At 39.9% G+C, this 17,058-nt stretch overlaps 1 protein-coding gene across 13 annotated transcripts in view; it reads left to right on the top strand.

The window, feature by feature from the left end:
- ZNF532 (zinc finger protein 532) overlaps positions 1 to 17,058 on the top strand; it is a 90,241-nt gene that overhangs the window by 49,381 nt on the left and 23,802 nt on the right. For all 13 annotated transcript variants that reach the window (XM_039840591.1, XM_039840571.1, XM_039840544.1 and 10 more), the window contains 3 exons: positions 3,884 to 4,065; positions 8,460 to 8,636; positions 13,531 to 13,693. In XM_039840591.1, coding sequence (XP_039696525.1) covers positions 3,884 to 4,065; positions 8,460 to 8,636; positions 13,531 to 13,693 — 522 coding nt within the window. The remainder of the gene's footprint in view (positions 1 to 3,883; positions 4,066 to 8,459; positions 8,637 to 13,530; positions 13,694 to 17,058) is intronic.

Genomic DNA, 17,058 nt, shown 5'->3' with positions numbered 1-17,058 from the left:
GTATTATTTCCCTTTAAGTGAGATCTGAAATGAAATGCTTTCGCTGTGTTCTCATTGTAAAATTGTATGAAAGTGACAGCCAGAAAACAAACTGGTATACTTTATTTTTATTATTTTTGGTAATTATACCATAGACAGACGATTATGAAACTGCTGATATCGAGGCCAGAACAATTTACTTCGCATTGGGGCTGATTGTGAAGCCAGCAGCGTTTTGACTTTTAGATCCAGTGTTTCAGGCTGTTGCAGGCTTTTGGTCTCTTTGAAATTTAAGCATAAATATGTATTATATTTATTCACGTATCTCTAGCGTTTCTAACCTTCCGCCGCGTACCTTTCCCAGGCTGTTTTTCTCCCTAAAGTATGAATTAAAACACGTAGAATTGTTTTCCTTGTTCTCAGACATCTCTGAGCCCTGACTAGGGCCACGGTGAGCCCTGCGCCTCTCCCCACGGCCTGGTGCCACTGTCGACCGTGGATCTCAATGCCAGGCCTGGGCAGAGAGGGAGGGCGCGGCCTAAGTAGTTGTCAAATATGGAACGTGATTGCTTTCCAGCTCTATTTTCCCGGACTCGCGTTCCATGACTTTTGGAAAGTAATATCTTACTTTAAAGAGTAACAGTTCTCTGAACACAGTATAAATTACCATTTTTTACCTAAATGCTAAAAACATTTATCCATTTTCAGATGATGTATAAGTAAAATGTCAGAAGGCACACGAAATCATTTAAGTGCATTTTATTATACTTTTTTCTATTTAAAAGGCAGGGACTGTCCCATTAAATTGCTTTAGCCGCTTGTAAATAGCCTCAACTTTTAGAGAGGTAGCGTTTTAAGATATGTTGTAGTTTCTTTGATTTAAAAAAAAGGAAAGGAAAGTCAGGTTCTCATAGACCGCAAAAATCCTGACCGCTCCTTTGCTCGAATACATCCAATTCGGAGAGACTGTGTGTCCTGGCTCCGGATGCAAAGACCCCGGAGAAGCAGTGGGCGGGGGGTGGGGGGTAGGGAGGGCTCCTTTGCATCACCAGTACATCAGGAAGCGGGGACACCAGCGCTGTGAAACACAGGTACAGTGATTAAAACTCGAGAGAATACTCGTGCGCGTTTAGAACTGCTGATGTCACGCATCACGCAAGCATCAAGGAGGAGAATGTCTGCGGTCCAGACAGCATGCTTTTTCTCAGAAGGGAGTAGAGGCGGGGAGTGGAAGCAGGTAAACAGAGAGAAATGTGGGAGTAAATACGGTGTGTGATGGATACATACGCATCTGTGCGTATAAACCGAAGACGAGGTCTTTATCCAGCGTGACTCCCCAGTGACAGTCATCGCAAAATATGAAAGCATTTTGAAGTGGGGCTGTGGTCCACACTGGCCCTCACTTTCTCCTTGTACTTCTGGATCTAAAGTGGAGATGGATGAGTGCACATTCCTATAGCGGTCTAGGGGTGGGGTGGGGGTGGGGGTGGGGGAGGGATGGCTGCCACCAGCTCTCACAGAGCCCCATGGGGCTGTCAGGGGCCACCCTGCCACACAGAACATCACGAAGGGAACACTTCCCTCTCCAAGGACTGGTATGAGAGAGGTTGGTATTGAAACGGTGGTGTTTAGGTGACCCTGTCAGTCTAAAACATTTTTCAGTCTTTGCAGTCACAGGTTTCTGTCATAAAGAGCATTTAATAACTCATAAAGCCTATTTTTAATTGAATAATTTTGGGAATTCATTGTTAACTTGATAGAAACAAAGCCTTTTCATCCAGCAACACATCTATAACCATTCGTGTAGTTCCATATGTATTAGAAACGTAAACGATCAATAGGGAAGAGTATTTAAGCAATTCGTTGTGAATTTTCTATGTATTGTGAAGGATATTTGTTAACATATCTTCATGAGAGAGAACGTGAAAACTTTTTTCAGCTTTCACAGAACGCGTACTTTGTCTCCTGTGTAGATTTTCTATTTTCGTTGCTGTTTTTTCCTGTTGTAAAAATAGTGTAAGCCCTCTGCTTCAGATAAAAGAGAAGCCGCGGGGGGAGGGGCATCACCTGTATCCCTGACATATAATGGTTGTCGTTATTTGCTGATAGTTTTTCTCCTGTGTATTCTTGTTTGTTCATTCCTTGTAACCCCCATGCCTGGTCTCTCACGAGCGCTCCATCACAGGCCTTTGTAGCAGTCAGAACCCAGTTCAAATCCTGGTTCTTACACTTAATAGCTGTGGGGCTGTGGCGAGTTTCTTAACTTCTCCAAACCTCATTTCCTCATCTGTAAAATGGACATAATATTATCGATCTAGTTCATAGATTATTATGAGAATTAAATGAGATGTTGTATCTAAATGTATTTATTTAAAGTACTTAGTTCATCACTTGGCTTATGGTGGAATTATCAGTCTGTCTAACTAAAATATGTCTTGACTTTAATATAGTATATATTGATTTTATTACTAAGTGCAAGACATTCTAAGATGCCTGTGGAAATTCAGACATTATAATTCACTGCCTGTGGTGGAAGTAGATAGAAAACTTTAGTTCAGAGAAACAAATTACCAGTGATAAGGTAGATGTCAACAGGATTTTATAATTAATGACTGTTGATTGGTTTTCTTTGCTGTGGCTTGTTTTAACCTTTGGAATATTGTTATTAGAAAAGAAATGCTGTTTTTTTAATGATGCTAACTTCATCAAAGCTCCTTGTAATGTTCTTATTTTGTGATTATAATAAACATTTTGTGGGCTAAAATTTGTATTTTAGTTCTTTCAGGAGAAAACGAAGAAAGAATTTTCAAGTGAGTTTCTGATTTTTGTTAGAGTCACTCAGAAGTTTAAACGTTAATTTGGGCTTGATTCCAAAGCTAAAAGAATAAAAAGTCTTTTTAAAATGTCATAATTCTGTTGTCATTATAAAAGATTACTTTAAATCTTAGCTAGAGTCTATATTTTGAGGCTTTCTTTGTATATTTTGGAAGCTCGTAGACACTTGCATGAATATCAAAATAGTATTCAAACACATTTTATCTTGTGCTATGTTAGGTTTATTTTTGGAATAAAAGTAGTACTCAGTTTACACTTAAGATTTTTGTTTTTATGTTTAAAATATATGCCATGTTTAGTGCTTACATCTAAGGGGATGAAAAATAGTGTGTTTCGGTTTTTTCTGGTCAGTTAATGATCTAGAGCCTTTCCAAAGAGGATTTTAGTCTTAATTTTATTTTTTACGTGGCTAGATTTTAAGCTCTCGATTAAAGTTCCTTTTAATATCTAAATTTATGTATCTGAACTTGAGTTCACTGGTCTTAATTATGAATCACATAATGTCCAGTTCCTCCATTTAAAAATCAATTCATGTATTAAAAAGAATAACCGATTGTGGTGGCCGTTCTTCTGTATTCCTGTACTTCAGATTTCACATACACCGAAATGACTTAAGGAAAATAGACACTGGACTAGTTTCTAATTAATTTTTATTATTTTGAAGAAGGTTTTTTTGAGTTATGGGAACTGTGACTGTTGTCAAGATAGATGCCCATAAACTTGTATGCATTAATGTTGATTCGCTTACGTAATTTGCAAGAATTCCTCTTCTTCACACTAAACAAAATGCAGAAGTAACAAAATCGGAACACGCCCTAAAGCTGACGTTCCCTCTTCCTCATACTTTGGGATGAGCCTGACTACATAGTACATATTATTTTTGTTTTACAGGGTAAGGAATTTTCCACTGAACATTTAACTTTCGAGTTTTGCTTTTTCCTTGGTCTTAGAATCAATTATCGTATTTGAAATGACCACTGTGTAATTATTTTGAGGTTTAACCAAGCTTCTTCGCGTATTAGAAAATACTTCGTAGGACCAACCCTGTCTCCCCCTTTGGTTTGTTTAGAAGACTTGCACTATCTGCCAGATGCTGCTTCCTAACCAGTGCAGCTATGCATCACACCAGAGAATCCATCAGCACAAATCTCCCTACACCTGCCCCGAGTGCGGGGCCATCTGCAGGTCGGTGCACTTCCAGACCCACGTCACCAAGAACTGTCTGCACTACACGCGGAGAGTTGGTTTTCGGTCAGTATTTCGTTCGCTTACGTGCAAGTAAAGCTCGTTCACTTAGGACTGCACAGCATTTCGAGTGGCCTGTGCGCATAGTGATCAGGGTCATACAGTGATACCTCGATTAACAGATCCTCTGGGAACCGAGCTCGTGTGTCGTTAAGAGTTCATCTGTTTGAATCCTTTAATGTGGTCTTGGCCCGCTGGCCCACACAGAGCTGAGGGGAAGCGGAGCCCATCCTTCAGGCAAAATTGTGCATATGGCAAAGTTCGGCTTTGATATGACTGTTAGAGCCTTTTCTTCCTGCACCCTTTCTAGCATACTGTCGTTGTCATGCTCTCTAGAGCCTTTTTAACCCGTGCAAGAACACTGTGCTTTTCCGTACCTCTTAATCCTTCCTCCTCTAATCAAACCAGAAGGGATGCGATGGTCCCTCACTTTTATTTTGTCATGTTGGAGGATTGGGTGTATGTTCTTTCCTAACGGTGCTCTTTGTGGGAGAGCCTTGCATGCCGGATAACCTTCCTTTATTCCTGCTTCTCCATTACCTGAGTTCACACTTCTCCCTCATGTTCACACATCTTAACTGTGACCCCTTTCACTGCCCCCTTAAGATGCTCAGATGTGTCTTTTACAGCATCTGCCAAATCTAATGTTAGTTTAGCTAATATTGAGTGATGATGTACTTGAACTTTATCCTCCACTTTGTGACCTTCTGAAATGCATTCTGCAGCCTTTTATATTTTGACCCAGTAAAGGCCCACCAAGAAAACCTGTTATTGATACACAATGTCTTTGTTAATAGAGGTATTACTGTATTGTGTGTTTATCTTAAACGTGTTTAATGTTAGATTGCTAACATACAGTATTTTTTTTTAGTTGTAATAGAGTTATACCATGTTTTACAAAAATGGAGTCCAGTTGGTATGATTTGACAGTTTTATTTCAGTTAAGTTTAGGTTACAGCATCACCAGTTCCTAGGTGGCTCTGTTCATTTTTCTTTTTTCTTTTTTATCTATTACTGATTATTTATTATTATGTATGCCTACAGCACCTGGTCTTTCTAGGTGGTCTCCCATTCAAGTACTAACCAGGCCTGATCCTGCTTAGCTTCCAAGATCAGATATCGGGCTTGTTCAGGGTGGCATGGCCATAGACCATAGACCATAGACCGTGGCTCCACTGGGGCACAAACCCAGGACCTTCTGCGTGTAAAGCAGATGTGCTAACCGCTAAACTATGGAACCACGTCCTCTGTTAATTTTTCTAACACTAAGAGAGGCTTGCTTCACATTTTTTCCTCATGCCTCCAATGTTGAATGGATTAGGAATCTACTCTAGTAGAAAACCTTTGGTTTGGAAGAAACCAGAGTCTTGGGTACCAGTTCTGCTGCTAATTGTGCAGTATTTCCTGTGTTCTCTCTGTGCCATGGTGCCCTGTCTATAAAATTGGTGTGACGCTTGCCTCTTTCTCCACTGGGATATTAGAGAGTAAAACAGGATAATCAAGATGCATACTATGTCTTCAGGGAGAAAGTCACACACTGAAGGTGCCCTTGATTCCACAGACTCCATACACGAGGTAATTTGGTTCTCATCCCATGTTTCGAAACTGTTGTTGCTGGATTCTTTGTTTCACGATGGAAAACAGTTCTACAACATTTTCTGACTGCTGATGGATGCCAAACTTTCCTCAGATGTTTAGTTTATTTTTCTGATATAATGAAAGTAAACTTAGATTGGAATGAGGAAAGGAAATAAGACATCTGTAACTCTTGCTATTCCTGGTACCTTCCCTAAATTAAAACAGAGGCTCAGTAGGCAGGCTTATAGTAATCAACTCACTAGGTAGGAAAAGCACATCCCTTGCATATTCTCTCTCTCTCTCTCTCTCTCTCTCTCTCTCTCTCTCTCTCTCTCTCTTTTTCTTGCCCCATTCACAGAGTTACTTAAATTGGGGGCTTTGAATTTTTACTAAAATTTTTTGTGTTTAGTATAGATTTTTTTTCCGATATGAAGCTTATAAGCTTTAAAGGTACTCTGTATATTCTGAAGTTTAGTTCATGTTTACCTCTTTATGGAATACAAAATAATTTGACCTTGGTTTTTTCCTTGGCTGTTTCAAATAATGGTCCAGTGTAATATTGACTGGGGTTTAGCAGCCCTTGGCCTTGTATGTTTTTCCCTCCTTTTGGCTCTCTAGTTTTTCAATCTTTTTTTTTTTTTTAAGGCAGAGGCATCTCTCTAACACGATTCCCACGCCTTATTACTTTGTCTCTTCTTGATTCACTATGTTTTGTTTTCTCTCTCTCCTTGATCATAGTGCATCTCCCACACACTGAGGGACTTATTTCTAGTTTCTGATTGATTTAGTAATAGTCAAGTATTTATCTGAATTTTCCTGCTTCTCAACCCATTGGATCTGCATCTTGAAAGTAGAATTATAGAATTATATAGTGTAAACATTTTTTTAAATTAAAAAATAAACTTGATTGGGTACCCAGAATACAACAGACTTCTGGTATATTAAATATTTATTAATAGACTGATTTTTAGTAGCAATAGGATACTCTGTGACCCTTTCAAATTCTGCCTTCTATTTGTCTTATTTATATTCCCTACTGGCCTCTTGTTGTCCTTGAACCTTTTTTCCCACTTATGGGCAACTCTCTCTCTCTTTCTTTCCTTACATTGGGAGGGTTTTCCCTTGGCTTCCATTGACTCTTTGGACCAAGCTGTAGCCACCTCCTTCATCAACGGTAGATCCTTTAACTTGCTGTTTATTTTCTTTGGATTAACTCTTCCTCTCACACAGGACGACTTCAGAGAATGAAATCTTTGTTCCTTTTTTGCCTTTCCTTGGTCTTTTGCCCTTTGAAATCACTTTTCTACCCTTGATGGGAAAATCTTTTGTTCATGAGTCATGGTGTCGAAGATCCTTCTGTTTCCTTAGTAACCCATCTTTTATTGTGTTATGTAATCTTTCTCTTTCATAGGAATCATAGACGTTTAGGGTTGGGGAGGACTAAAAAATGATCTTCTCATTTTACAAATGAGAAACTGGCCTAGAGAGGATCAATAATAACCTGTTTAAGACAACACAAGTTCAAGTTAACCCAAAATAATTTCCATATGCTTGGGTGGCTTTATTACCTAACATAATAGTTTAAGTAGATGGGCTAAAGGAATTTTCCTTAATTATTCTCCTTTTGTTATTTAGTGTTTTTATGTATATGCTGCTGAACATTTTGCCTCAAGTCGTTTAAAATGCTTATGCATTAATAATGATTTTTTTAAAAGTGCTCACAAAACTTGACATGGCACGCTTTATAGAACACATGTAATTCAGAGCATGCCACTCCTATGTGACTTTGGAAGCAGCTCTGTGAATTCAGAAGTGAGGTTCAAAGACTAGAAATACCTTAGATTAATGCAGAAGTCGCTGAGCTCGGTCTCCTGGAAGGCTGGCCCTGTCCACGGTCTTCCCCTCCAGGTCCCATTCATATCCAGGAATATGTCTGCCCTCGAGAGTCCACAGAGACCACTCCGTCGGGTGTGAACAAAGGACGGACGAGGTCGTCACATGGGTGTGCTGTCGTCAGTGTCGCCGAGGGTCCTTGAGTGAGAAGGGTGCGGTCGGGGAGAAGTGCATCGAAGTTTTAAAGTTTGTTTCTGTAGGGCCAGATGTGAACAAGGAATGAGAGAATCAAATTATTAGAAAGTCAGGAAGAGGTTAGCTAGAGAGGCAGTTGTATTTAGAAATGTTGATTGTTCAGAAGTTTACAATTTGTGTCATTTCTTAAACAAATATAAGTGTACTTGAATTTATTTTCCAGGAGACACACAATCTAGGTGGGTGACCTTCTCTACCTGATGGGCCCCCAAACCTCCAGCTATATTAACCACATCAGTGTATACCAGGAAACAGTGGCCACGGCTTGGGAGCCCACGCTTACTCATTCCTCTGTGTGCCTCTCTTGATGGCATGTAGGGTTAGATAGTGCAGATCTTCCACTGGAGATGACATTGGGTAGAGGGGACGGCTAGGAACCACAGGGCCCTGATGTCAGGATTCAGCGGATGGGAGTCTTCTGCAAAGCCAGGAGTCACAGGGTCTTGCTGTGTTCCAGGCCTCGATATGGTCCCTATGCTCCTTTGTTCTCACCCCAGTCTGGGCATCCATTCCGAGAATCTTTAAGATGCTCAAAGTCTAGACCATTTCAATTTTCTTTTTCTTCTTCTTCATGATCTTCCTTCTTATCATATAAAAATGGGAAAAAATGAAGCGCACTTCCAAAAAGCTATTAGAAACCTCAAAAGGCCGTTACAATGCGTTCATTTTACACAGTTAAGTTACACGTGCGTAATGGTCTCGTTCTAACGACTGCGTATTTATTTTTCTAACAGATGTGTACATTGCAATGTTGTGTACTCTGATGTGGCCGCACTGAAGTCTCACATTCAAGGTTCTCACTGTGAAGTCTTCTACAAGTGTCCTATTTGTCCAATGGCGTTTAAGTCTGCCCCAAGCACACATTCCCACGCCTACACACAGCATCCCGGCATCAAGATAGGAGAACCAAAGTAAGTCATGCTCCATTTGACCTCTACTCCGCTGCTTTATTCCTAATTTTGAGGAGGTAGTAGTTCTGTGGATTTTCTGTGGAAAATCGAAGATGGGAAAAGTGGTGCCCCCCGTGTAGATTCTGACGCTCCTGCAGTGCAGCCCACACCTCGGAGCTCAGAGCTCCCTGAACCTTTAGGTTCTTTCCGGGGGAAGTCTTTGTCCCCAAGTGTCACTTATTATTATTGCTCTTGTCATCAGTTTTTAGTAAACAAGTGAATATTTATAAATTTTATTCTTTTTCTTATGATGATTTTAACAAGTTCTCGGAAAACTAAACAACGGTCATCTTTCCATTTTTCCGTAGCTTCTTTCTTGTAGGATCCATTTTTCACAGTAACATAAGATGAAGTCAATTTCAGAATGGTTACTGGTTACTGAATTAACTTTATAGCCAGTATTAGTAAAGGTGTATTTCACTTTTGCCTTAATCTCGCTCTTAACATTGTCAATTTTTGCTTTTTTTGTGCCTTTAATAATGAAGCAGTGCTTCAGCAGACAATTAGGGGGCTGCTTGTCCACAATAGGGGGAGCTTAGTGAAGGGGAGTAAGTGTGGGCACGGAGTCAGAATCCTACGCCCACCCACCGGCTGTGCGAACTTGGACTGTCACTCACTCTGTCTTAGAATTCGTCTTCTCCCCTGTAAAGCGAGGGTAATGCTTATGTCCCTGGGTTTGTGTGAGGATGAAACGAGATGATGTGCTTCAAATGCCGAGCACACAGGCCCCACATCTGGAGCGTGGAGGGGCTCTGTGCCATTAGTTTCTTCCCATGTCCTCCCCACCCCCTCTGATTTTGTGCACATAACAGCACTGGATTAAATACTAATGGTCATGTTCACTTTTTCCCCTGTATTATTTATGGCACTGTAGGATTTGATAATTATGATAAGATTTGCAGCCTCAAATCTAGTGGAGTGTTTTTGCCCATCACTCCATAATCAAGGAAGTATTAGGGAGAAGATATGCAGATATGCCATGTTATATTGTCTGGCTTTTGTTGTAACATTTAGTTTTGGGGAAATGTTATTGACTAAACACTACAGAAGTGACTGTTTACTAAAAGACTGTGATAAAATGAAGTTTTATTTTAATAGGACCTTCACTCTGATCTTTGTAGATCCTCAAAATGAGACAGATTATACATTAAAGGATCAATACACAGCTTGGTGTGTCGATTCCAACGAATGACATTGAACAGTCTTTGGTATTTGTGGCCGTCAGGCTCCTGGACACCAGCATTATCTTCCCCGCCAGTGAACATAGTTTTGATTGATTCCTTTATTCAAATAAAAAAACTTTATTCACTGAAATGTGCATGAAACCTGGAACATTAGTTGTTACCTGGAAATACAGGGCAGCAAATGATTAAAATAAGCTAAAACAATATTCCTCAAATTTGAATAATGTGTAAGAAAACATTATTCCAATATTTTCTTAACATGTTGTTTTACGACAATGATTCTTTAATGAGTGCCAAGCCTAAAGATGGGCATCAATTACTGCATTTTAAACTATAAAACAAATTTACAAATACACTGCAACGAAACTCCCAAATCAGTGAGCTTTAAGTTAACAATATTGATTCGGGGTGATGACCGGTGCTGGGCTAAACCGAGGCCTGGCTGTAGCACCAGGTGCTGCTCCTCGGGCTCTGTGGTTTGTCACACGCTGAGCTGCAGTATGCCTTGAGATTACTCTTTCCTGCCCCTTCCCTGATCTACCTCCTATAAACCCTTCCTGCACCACGCCGGAAGGCTGTTTGGCCTACATTTGACCCAAAAGCTTCCTTTTGACATTAAATCCATCTCTGTTCTGTTTATATGAGCCTGAAATAAATCAGTAGCCCCCACTGTAGTGGAATCTCAGGCACTGAAATCTCCTAGCAGTGGTTTTATGTAAATGAGTAAAAGTTATGCAAATGATTTATATTAATTTTTAAAGATTAACATAAAAATCCCCCTATCTTCTTTAGGGAATAGATAGAAGTCTGAAAATATACCCATAAAACCCTGTAGTCCCCCTCCTCAATTTGAAAAGCACGGCACCAGATTTTTTTTTAATGAAGGTTTATGTAGTGTCGCTAGGTACTCGGCCTGTTCTAGTGCTTTGTTCCTTGTTTTCCAGTGTCTGGTCGGGCATGTCTCCCTGCCGTGTAAAAGGAAGCTTTGAACACCCTTTAGTCTTTTTTGGGTCATTTGAGATCATTTTCAATGTCCATGACTGGATTTTATGATGATACAGTCTCGTGTCTATTTCTGTATTTTCCTTGACATCTGGTAAATAGCAGTTTCTTTTGATGCTTTGTGCCTTTCATTTGCCACTTCTAAACGTATATAAGTGGATACATGAGAACTCCAAAGTTAAGAATTGTATCAGAGACAGATTTTGAACAAGTGCCTAAGAACTAAAATACGCGTGGAATTATAGTCGCAGCACAGTGGAGGAGTTTGGAGTTGGACGAAACTGAATTTGAACCATGGCCCCGGGATTGACACACGTGAAGCAGATTCTCCCATCCGAGTCTCAGGGTCCCCTCTGTGAACTGGCTGGTAGGGTGAATTCACCTAATGCAGGTGCGGGGATGGTACGATGCTCGGGATGGTGCATTACACCTGGTTAGGTTCGGCCAGTGGCGATGGAGGAGGTTTGTGATGTCAGAGCTTAGAACCCTTTTATTCCTTTGTTTTTACATCCATTTCAGGGTTAGCCCTTGGTCTGGGAGGGTTTTGGTTGCCGTAAGTGGCACTCTTGGCCAGAATGTTCTCATCACGTCACGTTGGGGACACGTAATGCTTACCTGTCCTTGTAGGAGTGATGTGACTAACCTCCACCATCTAGTCCAGTTGGTGTCCCCCCATTCCCTGTAAAAGTCACTGTTCCCCCTTTATAGTTGTTAGTTCATGGGGCAGAATTCTGATATTATACTAACAACCCGTTCCTCAGAAAAATGCCTAAGTAAGTAGATTCTCTGTGCTTTCTTTGCTATTTAAGTAGAAGGCAGCAACTCAAAACAAACAAAACCCTACTCCAAAGCAATGTAGCATGAATAAAATGAGCCATGCCATTTTTCATGAAATAGTTATTTCTGAAAATGTAAGAACAGAATCCTGAGAAAATTTTTGGCACAGCTAGTAAATCTTAGTTCTTTTCTAGAAGCTGTTCTTTTGTCGTAATATTGTGTGCTAATTACAGAAAAATCAGGAAATATAGACGAGCAAAACAATGAAGGGAATACACATATGATCATTCAGCAGAGATAACGAGTTACGAGTCTGTTATTTTTTCCCCCACTCCCTTTAAAAAATGTAATTGCATCATACATACTGTCTTATTTCCTGTGGTTTTAATTTTCATGAAAATCTTTTCATGTCATTGGTATGTGTCTGCAACATCTTAAAATTTTTTTTACAGAGCTGCTCTTATTTAATTACTTATATCGAGAGAATATTTACAAATCTAAGCTATTTAAAACAGTGAGGAAATGAATATCTTTGCCATACCTGGTAAAGTTAACGATGACACACCATTATTGTCCACCTTTTAGCTGTCTGGTGAAGTCCTGTAAAACCTTTGTCTGACCTTAAAGAATACTCCCGCCCCAATCAATAGTGCTTGTGCTGTGTGCCTAAGTAACATGTCAAGACCTTGTAAAAACATGTGTCCTCACTCCAATTAAATTTATAGATCTCATGTGGGGAAAAAAAATTAAATACGTAATTTTTCGACAGTGAAATGCAGTGAGGTTTGAAGATGCATGAGAAGTGTTCTCTTACAACCCCAGGAGGAAAGATAAGTGGGTTCAAGAGGCTTTCCTTTTCTTTAGCTTTGCCACAGAAACATCAAATGAAACCTCAGTGTTGCCTTTTTTTCCATTTCTGACTTTCATCTTCAGTTAGTGTTTCTCTGCAATTTTCCTAAGCTGCTTCCTAGGATTCTTTGTGCCTATTCTCATCATTCTTCAAAGGACACTCAGGTCTTGTAGGGCCTCCCCTAAGGACCAGGACAACCTGGAATAGTTACCGAAGAAAGGGTGCCCTACTGTGGGCAGGTATGCTCACCATGGCCTGTCACATTCCCTGGGGGCGAAGGCCGTAGCGGGGAGTTGAGGAACTTCGCTTCTCCAGACTCTCCTTAGTGGAAGGTGTCGATGGATCCAAGGGATTGTCTTCTGAAGGTTCCAATTTGTGAAATTAATTTAAGGGGGCTGCTTGGTAGTATGAGGTCCCAAAATGGTTTGCAGTGGACAGTATTTTAAACCATTTAAAGCACAGTGGACATTCAGGTGTTGAAGTGTGGATTTGCTTCTCTGTGGGACTTTCTGTGTTAAGAATAGAATGACGTTCAAGTGTAAAATTGCTAAGTCTAAAAGATAACTTGGAACAAGTAACAGTTTGTGCAGTTATGGGAGTTGAGCTGGCTTACTTAGTTCATTAATCAAAATCTTTTTCAAGTTAGGGTACCACCATTGAGCTGTGTTCCTTGTCTGATCTTAAAAAAAAGAACCCTTGAAAACAAAGAAAAAAATCAAGGGTGCTTTTGCTAGTGTTAAAGTAACTAATGAGTGAAAACCTTATAAAAAACATGTGTCAGTTGTAAATCTGTAAGTCATAAAATAGTCATTAATTTAGACTTCGAAGCAAATTTGGTTGAATGTATCTTTACCCAAAATGTTAAGACCGACCTACACTTGAGTGATACCAGTTGCCTTCAAAAGTTTGTTTCTTTTAATTGTGTTTATGTGTTCTCACTGCTTCTGCCTCCTGAGTTCTTGAGCGATGAGAAGTTAGTAGCAGTTTCTTTGGCTTGAGAGATGAGGGCTGACTGACATTTCCATGTACTCCTCTGTTTTAGAATAATATATAAGTGTTCCATGTGCGACACTGTATTTACCCTGCAAACTCTGCTGTATCGCCACTTTGACCAACACATCGAAAACCAGAAGGTGTCTGTTTTCAAGTGTCCAGACTGTTCTCTTTTATATGCACAGAAGCAACTCATGATGGACCATATCAAGGTGTGTGCGCGTCTCTCCTGTCCTTTACGTGAATTGCAGATCTGTTCATTGGTGCCGAATCAAGGCTGAGCTGCAGATTACGATAAAGCATGTGCACTGTCGAGGGAAGGGATAGATGCAAATGGTGAGCGAGGAGCAGTTCACAACATGCTGACATCATATGTTCACTCGACCAAGGGATGCTTTTTATTCCCGCGTCCTCATCTGCATACCATGAAAGATGAATGCAAAGTAACAAGTGCATGCACTGATATTAGAAGAATAATAAAGCGTTCTTTTTTTCTCCCTGGGAAAATAATGACTTTGAAGTTAACATTTTTGAGAACTTGCTATTGTATAGGATTTAGACATAGACAAGAACTCTGAAAAATTGTGTAATTTGTATAAATGTTGGTGTATTTAGAAAAACAAAGGTTTTCCCTTAAAATTACTTAAGCAGTTAAGTTTGCATTCTAATGGATGCCCCTGGATATTTTGGTCTTTTTTTTTTTCCTTCTATCAAGATTGCATGTAAATTGACTATGAGATGACCAGATACAGCACAATGTCTGGTGGGTGGGTATTCAATTAATGACATGAGTAAATGTCCAGTTTGGATCATGCATTTGCCAACCCTAAAGGGGGCACTTAAATCTCTCTCGAGCCTTTTAAGCTCACTAAGGGCAGCTTAGTCTGGCCTCTTACCTGTCCACTGTGATAGGTGAAACAGTTTTATTCCTGTGCGATTAGGAGATAATATCCATCAGCTCTCAGAGATTAAAGTGATTTAACTTTTTTAAAAAGAGAAACAACAGACCCAATAGTATCATGAAGTCAATCTCTTTCTCTTAGTTTTTTCTTTCTTTCTTTTTTTTTTTTTTAATATATTACACAAAAAAGGTCAGTTTAAAGAGCAAATCAGGTCTAGTGTCCTCTTAGTTACGCGAATGGACTATGAATCTTGGAATTTCCTGTTGCGTGGATGTGAGCCCACGTGGCGTGACCTCCTGTCTCAGAGGCCTTCCCATCCCTCGGAGTCTTCACGTTAGAGGCCAGGTGGAGGTAGTGGCTGTGTGGCATTATTAGGGTCAGTCAGATGCATGGCAGGTCGGCTTCATCGTTCTCACTTTAAATACAATAAAATCCTCTTAAAGTATTTCAAAGATTTTTTTTCTAAAATTAACAAAATTATCTTCACAGTAAATATTTAATGAACGAAATAGGAAAAACTAAAAAGCGCTTCTAAAAATGTAAGGACATTTAGGGAATTAGACCCAAATATTTTAACATACTATATGTGGCGGGGAGTGGGGGCGAAAGAAAAGTTGCTTCTTAAGAGGCTTTTAAGGAATTTGCTTTCTGGGGCTCATCTTGACATCTGGAAATGGGGTCGTGGAGTTTGAGGTTGGGGGTCTTCCTTTGAGGTTGGGGGTCTTCCTTGCGTTAATAGTGAATTTGGAGGAACACAAGGACCCAAGAAACAGACTGAGAGGAACAGTAAAATCCGGGGGCCCCAGGGAGGAAAGAATTGTTTTTCTTCATCTGAACCTTTACAACACAACACGGTAACGAAGTGCTTCCTCACGGTGTAGGCCCTCGGGCTCCACGCTGGCAGGTACATTTACAGTAAGCTTTCAGGTTCCAGTCATTCAACAATAAGTCATCCTTTATTGTTACCGGAGCTACGGGAAAATCAATTCTAAAATAATTAAATGATATTTTTTTTTACTAAACATTTGTTTCTAATGAACAGTCTTACTTTTACTTACAGTGCGAAAGTAAAATAAATTAGAGATTCTCACGTCGGCACTCACCCTGTTGCTCCCGTGTCACAGCAGAATCGCTTGCTGCTGCTCTGTAATTTCTCTAGAGCACGATGATGTTCTCTTATAAAAAGGATGCTTTACTACCTTCAACTTTTCAGTTAGTAAGAACGTGTTTGCCTAGAAACTTAAGAAAAGCTTATTAGAAGGTTTTGGTTTTTGGTTTTGGGGGGATTTAAATGGTTAAAAATGTAAAAACATGGATTTTGTTTTAAAAAAAAGAAAAAAAGGCCATTTAAGCACAGAAGCCCCTGCCCTGCGTGGCAGACAAGCCAAAGCACACATTGTGGCTGTGATGATATCACGTCTCGCCCCAGATTTTCTTTTTACAAAGGGACATTGGACATGCAGCTTAGGCCTTTTTAAAAGGGTGGACCTCTAACTTCTGCTCACAAGAAAATTATAGAACCCTCCTTTTTCCCTTTTGGCATAAGACAGTATTGAAGAAGGTTGGCCACTTCTTGGTGCTGTTTCAAAAAGACTTTGACCTTTAGAAAGTATGATGGAAAGTACGCCGAAGGAACAGCTTCTTCCTCGAACACTCAGGAAGGAGGGTGCAGCTGGGAATCTGTGACGGAGGAGACCTAGACGTGCTAATGCACCTTAGGGGCCGTGTGTCACAGTGTGTCTTTCTGTTTGTTGGCTCACGAACTCAGGCTGGTACCAGCCTGAATACCGATTAAAGACCCTATTCAAAGATGAATTGTACATCGAGGCACAGACTGTTTTGCTTCCTTGCTTTTTGGTTTTGTTTTGTGTTTGTTTTGGACTCCATGCTTCTAGAACACAGACCAGAAACCAAAGTGAGCCTGTCTTTAGAATCAAAGTGCCCCAAAGGAATATGAAATCCTGAGAGTTTTAAGTTGAAGATAGCTGTTGAGGCTAATGAGAATAAATAGCCAAGCGGTTGCAAAAGGCTTTTTGAGTATCCACTGTGTATAGTTCACAAGTCTGGGTGCTGTCAGTGAGAAGGGATGGATTGGGATAGCCTGTAGGGAGATTACAATTACCTCCTAAAACCTCAGCAAGAACCCAAACTGTTACAGGTATTCCAAGAATGCAAAAGGCATGAAGGAGAGGGAGAAAGGTTTGCCATTCATGTATTGGTCTTAGGTTTGTTGCAGTTAGTTAGCTGATAGTCTTAAACACCCACCAACACATTAGCCTGTTGAAACGTTTCTGGGTAGATGTGAAACCAGAAACGGTCTGTCATAGGGCGGATTCACTGTGGAACAGTGGGAAGGATAGAGTGCCAGGAATAATGCGGATTTAGTGCAGAAATCTTTCTTTAAAGAATTTTAAAATGGCATAAGCAAATAAGTTTTTAAAAATGATTTGGAACTAGAAATGCATATCTTAATAGCAGTCATAAAAGTTAATACTTCTTTAACTCTTTAAATTTATTTTTTGATTATAGTTGACCTCCAAATAATACTTTCTTCTCTCTTTTTTAAGCATACATTTTGCTTAGATTTTCTTCATGTATCATAAATATTTCTGAATGAGTATAAAGTCACATAAAAATGTTATGTATTAAGATAGTCCACACGTGCTTTCCCTCAG

The sequence above is a fragment of the Pteropus medius genome, unplaced genomic scaffold (genome assembly GCF_902729225.1).
Source record: "Pteropus medius unplaced genomic scaffold, Ma_sr-lr_union100, whole genome shotgun sequence".
In the NCBI taxonomy this organism is placed as follows: Eukaryota; Metazoa; Chordata; class Mammalia; order Chiroptera; family Pteropodidae; genus Pteropus; species Pteropus medius.
The sequence above is the reverse complement of the archived record's forward strand: the minus strand, read 5'-3'. Positions and strand labels throughout refer to the sequence as shown.